Source organism: Podarcis muralis, chromosome 7 (assembly GCF_964188315.1).
Source record: "Podarcis muralis chromosome 7, rPodMur119.hap1.1, whole genome shotgun sequence".
NCBI lineage: Eukaryota > Metazoa > Chordata > Lepidosauria > Squamata > Lacertidae > Podarcis > Podarcis muralis.
In genome coordinates this window covers 13,242,890-13,248,889 of record NC_135661.1, presented here as the reverse complement: position 1 = coordinate 13,248,889, position 6,000 = coordinate 13,242,890, and the positions used below count along the sequence as shown (strand labels likewise).

The following is a 6,000-nucleotide window of genomic DNA, read 5'->3' as shown; positions in this document are numbered from 1 at the left end:
GTTTTGGACCTGTAGCTTTTGGACCGAGGTACTGACAAGTTGCAATAAATTCCCCCCTGAAAACTATATGGCAGGATACCACCCCAAATTTCATCACTTTACTCCCTCGATTTTCAGAGTTAATGGAGTTATAAACAGCTTTGTTTTTGTTTTGTTTTTCTGGAAGCAATTAACATGAAAAAGAGCACTAAACTTCCACAGTATTCTGCTAGATTTCTGGAAATGGCTTTTACGTCATGTGAAAGCTCAAATATAATGTGGAAATTAACCGTTGGGGAAACAGAATGAACTGTGGTGTGAAGGCAGCCACAGTGTTGTGTTGGCTAGTGTCTTCTCCCTATGGCCAACAGAAGTAGAAAACACCGGGCAACACCAAAAATCTAGCCAGAGTTATCTGATTTGCAGGATATGTTCTAGTCACAGAAGTTGACTTTTGTGGAAATGTATTTTTTTAAAAAAATATTTATTGTTTAGTTTTATTCAGTTGTTGTTATTATTATTATTATTAGTAGTAGTAGTAGTATTTGCATTTGTAGCCCACTTTTCCTCCAAGGAGCTCAAGGTAGTGTATATTGTTTTCCAGTGGCGTAGCGTGGGGGGTGCAGGGGGGGCCAGCCGCACCGGGCGCAACATCTGGGGTTAGGGCAAATCCACAGGTTAGGGGGCGCAAATCCACGGGTTAGGGGGCGCAAATCCACGGGTTAGGGGGCACAAATTACTTGCCTTGCCCCGGGTGCTGACAACCCACGCTACGCCACTGTTGTTTTCCCCTTCCTTATCAAATCCCCACAACCCCCCTGTGAGGTAGGTTAGGCTGAGAGGGCGTGACTGGCCCAAGGCCGCACCCAGTGAGCTTCATGGCTGAGGGGGGATTCCAACCCTGCTCTCCCTCAGTGGCTCTTGTGTGCTTTCCTCCGGTGCAGAGTGTGCCCAGCCTCTCCTGTTCCCTTTCCAGGTTCTGTGGTGGCCTATTTTTGGATATCAAGAGGAAGCTGCCCTGGTTTCCCAGTGACTTCTATGAGGGCTTTCACATCCAGTCCATCTCTGCCATCCTCTTCATCTACCTTGGCTGCATCACAAATGCCATTACGTTTGGCGGGCTGCTGGGGGATGCGACAGAAAACTACCAGGCAAGTCTGGGCCAAAACTGAGGCTTCAGGAACAGGCAGTGCTCCCTAGGAATGGGCGGATAAGCCGATTCATGGTCCAGGCTAGTTATGAATGTGTTTGTTCTGAGAGACCATTCCATCCTGTACGAAAATACATAAACAAATGCTTAAATGCATATTTGTGGAACTGAAGCTGTCCGTATTTAGGTGGGTGTGCATCTGAGTGCACCTGGGCTCATCTTCCATCTCCAAATGTGGGCATGTAGAACAAAGCATTGCAGGTGCGTGAAGAACCATCAGCACAGACATGACTCTGCATGCTGCCCGTGGTCCCAGAGCCCTACCCTGTTATCTGCAGGTACCTGGTACCCAGGCACTCTTGAACATGTGGCAATGATTGTTGTGATGTTGTTTTGCACCCAAACAGTCTCATTTTTGACAGCACTTAAAATGGCACCTATTGACATTTAGCTGTTTTCCTCCCACCAGGGAGTCATGGAGAGCTTTCTTGGCACAGCAATGGCAGGGGCCGTATTCTGCTTCTTTGCTGGGCAGCCCCTCATTATCCTGAGCAGCACAGGACCCATCCTGATCTTTGAAAAACTTCTCTACGATTTCAGCAAGTAAGTGAAATCATTCCTAACAGGATTAATTTACAGAAGTAAGCTTGCTTCGTTCTATTGCATTTGGCTAACCCTACTCCGGAGTTTAGGATTGTTCGATTCTGTGCTGCTGCTAATTTATGTTTTAACTGTCATTTTGTTTTAAGTGCTGTGTTTTGATTTGTGTTGGAAATGTCTGCAGTGCAAAGGGCTCTGCAAAATGTATGAATAAACAAGGGTTGCATCCAACATGACAGATGCAGAGTTTCACTCCCTGGGCACTCTCAAAATCTGCTCCAGATGTTCATCCAACTCCCTCAGGGTGTTTGTGGGATAACCAGCCTCATATATCCAACATGCTTCAGTCTAATTAATGCACAAATGGTTTGATACCATGGAGTAAGCCTTTGTTCTTCCCCAGTCCACCTAAGAAGCTCCGCATGTGAAGAGGTCTGAGCTGTTGCACAGTTTTCACAAGCCTCTATTGACTTCCTGTATACATTAGGGACTTTTACCACTTTGTAAATAAGTTTTCCTGTGCATCTTTTCTGACTGATGTATGGAAAAGCACTTAATCCTGACCATTGGAGAGTTTGTAAGTAAGCAATTTTTAACTTCCCAACTGGGCAGAGAGGGAAAGAAATAAACCTTTTAAGAAAACATTTTGAAAGAAACTTTTTAAGGGGGCATTTTGGAACTCACTTGGAGGGGCACATGTTTTAAAGGTCTAACATCCTATATTTCCACATTTTGCTTTGCTGCAGATTTTGTGATTTTATTAAATCTCTGCTGGGGTTGCCTCACCAAAGAGTACTGCCCCAGACTTGGATCTTGGCATGCAGGAATTCTCCTTTCTATATGTTTCTTTGCATCAGCAGTTGAGGGGGCTGCAGAGAGGAAGGAAGGCTCCAGTGGGAGCCTCCTGGGCTAGTGGACGAGCAGCCTCGCAGGACCCAAATTAAAGAAAATACTAGATGAATTATGGCAACATCATTCACGTGTTCTTCTTGCCTTTCCTTATAAGGATCAAATGTCCTATTAGTATTACTTAAAACAACCCTTGACTTCATTTCATTTCCAATTTCAGAGGCAATGGCATTGACTACATGGAGTTCCGCCTCTGGATCGGCTTGCACTCTGCTCTCCAGTGCCTTATCCTGGTGGCTACAGATGCCAGCTTCATTATAAAATACATCACACGGTTCACCGAGGAAGGGTTCTCCACTCTCATTAGCTTCATCTTCATCTACGACGCCATCAAGAAGATGATTGGAGCCTTCAAGTACTACCCCATCAATGCAGGCTTCAAGCCAGACTACGTGACAATGTATAAATGCGAGTGCATTGCTCCAGACCCAGGTGAGTACAAGTCTTGCATCCTCCTGATGCAATCCTGGTGTGCGTTCCTTGCTGCCATCCATTGCTTGAACCACAGCTCTGTGTTGATACCCTGTGCCTGAAGGAGATGAGTCCTGCGAAAGGTTTCTGATGTATATAATATAATAATAATAAATTTTCCACCCTCCCCAGCTGAAGCCGGGCTCAGGGCGGCTAACAACAGTAAAACAGTACAAAAGTACAGCATAACAACGTTCTAAAATCATTCATTATAAAATTAATTAATTAATTAATTAATTAAATTAATTAATTAATTCAAGCCACTGGCAACCATTGGGCCAGAGCTCCGCGAAGATTGCCGAGGGAGGGGGTCAGGCTGTGCCCTGGCCAAAGGCCTGGTGGAACAGCTCTGTCTTGCAGGCCCTGCGGAAAGATGTCAAGTCTCGCAGGGCCCTGGTCTCTTGTGACAGAGTGTTCCACCAGATCGGAGCCACAGCCGAAAAAGCCCTAGCTCTAGTTGAGGCCAGCCTAACTTCTCTGTGGCCTGGGACCTTCAAGATGTTTTTATTTGAAGACCGTAAGTTTCTCCTTGCAAAGACCGTAAGTTTCTCCTTGCAAAGACTGGTTTGAGATAGCAGAGGCATCTCTGGCTGCCCCTCTTCATTGGGGCTTCTTCTGCATGATGTTGTAATGTGCTCAGGCCAGTGACCAGGAGCATTGTGCATAGAGGTGGCATGTTGAGGCAAGCGGGTGAAAACTGGCATGCAAGAAGTCTCCATGCGTTGAAGTTAAATTGGTGGTTGGTGTACTAAATAATTTTACCAGCATTTTAACAAAATTCTATTTAAGAGCCAATGACCCCGGGGTCTGTCAGTCAGAGTCAAGGCCAGCCCAAGTCATTTTGCTGCCTGAGGCAGAGGCCATGCACAGAAGCTGACTGGACTGGCAACTGAATCTTACTTCAACATTATCAATGTTCCTTCCTTGTGAGATTTTAAAGCTGATGGATCACAAAGAGGCTTGCATGCATACTGAAATATCAAGGCACGTGTATGGTATATTGTGTCACATACAGAATTCAAATTCCTGAGGTTTTTCCAGCTTTCTGGGTTTTTGTAATGTAAGCTTGGAGTCCTTATGGCTGTGAAGTTGAGCTTCAAAATGTGTGAAGTTCCAGAAAGGGAAAGAGCAGTGACATCGAGCAGAGTAGCTGCCCCTCAGTAAAAATACATCCCAGCAGAAGATATTACAAAAAATAGGAAAATATAAGCAAATTTGCCTAATTCATCTGAGATGCATAAGTTGCTGCTTCTTTGGTGCTGAATTTGAGATACCTTCACACAGAGTTGAGTCTGGATTTATTTGCACATTCAGTTAGCAAGCTCTCTCTGAGATACTCCCAAGGAGAAGAGCTCTTCTTATTCTTCTTCTGAGTTCATGTTATTGTAACCCATCTCTGATTTGTGTGGTAGATGAATTCATGGGCTTCTTTAACACTGATTACTTTTATTTTAAACTGACAAACTTAACTAACGACCAAAGAACTCCACTTCTAGAAATGATGAATAAAAGACGAAAACCCAGTTACTTTCATTTTGTAATACTCAATGAGAGTTACAGAAGAAGAAATCCCCTTAGGTCCCACCCCGTGTCCATCCCAAACCATTCCTCTTAAAAGAACACCACCAGTCTCTCATTGGTTGGTCTTGGGGTTCTACTAAAATTTAAAAATTCGATGTGGCACCCATGATCTAGATATAGCTCCACTTATAATATTGACATTTGAAAAGTTTTCCTGAATGTCTATAAAGTGTTTGACACTACAACTGCAAGAAGAGAGGATCTTAGTTGCAGGACCAGGCGTCAGGCTCTCCATACCCCAACCCATGCAAATAAGAGACCAATAATAAGCTTTAGGTCAAAACAGGCCACAACTTTACTGAATACAGATGAAAGAGGTTTGGCTTGGGCACGGGGCAATCTAAATACTTCTGGCCCACCCGCTGGAAGTGATGTGTGGTCAATCCAGGCGGGGGTTCCTAAGACTTACATCAAATAGGGTGACCCCCGCAGGGACCGCCGTCTGGGGCTAGGACCCTGTCCTTGATAGGTGGCAGGGGCTTATGCCCCCACCGCCTATCAGGAAGGGTACCGCAGTTCCAGTTCCCTCGTTGGGGCCCCAGTGAAGCCTCCACTGTCCTGCAGTGCCACCACACCGAGAGGGGTGAGCGGACTTACAAGACAATTTAATATCTCATAAGGGGAAAAGAAACCAAATTCTTTTTTTCCAGAGCCATGATGTACTCTTCTCTGACAGTGGCTGTATTGTAGAAGGCTATTTATTTATTTATTTATTTATTTATTTATTTAGTCAGTCAGTCAGTCAGTCAGTCAGTCAATTTTTTAACAGACCATCAGCATGAACTCCCAGGATGCAGATTTAAAAAACAGCATGGAAATTCTTCAGCATTTTAGTGTGACTTTTCTCCTAATAAACACACTTCTGTCTGCACTTTTGACTAACAAACACATTTTCTGCAAATGAACTTTTGTAATTCTCACTAATATATTCATTTTTATACACATATCCCCCTATTATGTGCATTTTTGTAAACACTGTCTGGTTGGAGAACTGTTTTGCAAAATTCATGTAAGTGTGAATTTTGACGGACAGCTATGTTTCAGTTCTCATATTGTTTTGGAAAGTGCAAATTTGATAGATTCATCTGAATTGAGTTTCTCCCTCATCCCCACTCCTGGGGGGCACCTGCCTATTTGAGCTGCACCAAAACTTGCCATTTCTCAAGTATATATTTGCTCAAAAAGTGCAAAACTTACCTTCATTATATTGAAGGGCAACAGAGTCCTCTGCATAAATCAGCAGAAAACGTTAACTCTCAGAAGAAGTGGTATTTGGAACAAAATACATGGAAATTCTGCAGTTAAAAAAA

The 6,000-nt window shown here is 43.9% G+C and overlaps 1 protein-coding gene across 1 annotated transcript in view; it reads left to right on the top strand.

The window, feature by feature from the left end:
- SLC4A5 (solute carrier family 4 member 5) overlaps window positions 1-6,000 on the top strand; it is a 75,952-nt gene that overhangs the window by 45,321 nt on the left and 24,631 nt on the right. Inside the window, exons 11-13 of the mRNA XM_028741115.2 lie at window positions 956-1,130; window positions 1,599-1,732; window positions 2,799-3,070. Of these exons, the coding sequence (XP_028596948.2) occupies window positions 956-1,130; window positions 1,599-1,732; window positions 2,799-3,070 (581 nt within the window). The remainder of the gene's footprint in view (window positions 1-955; window positions 1,131-1,598; window positions 1,733-2,798; window positions 3,071-6,000) is intronic.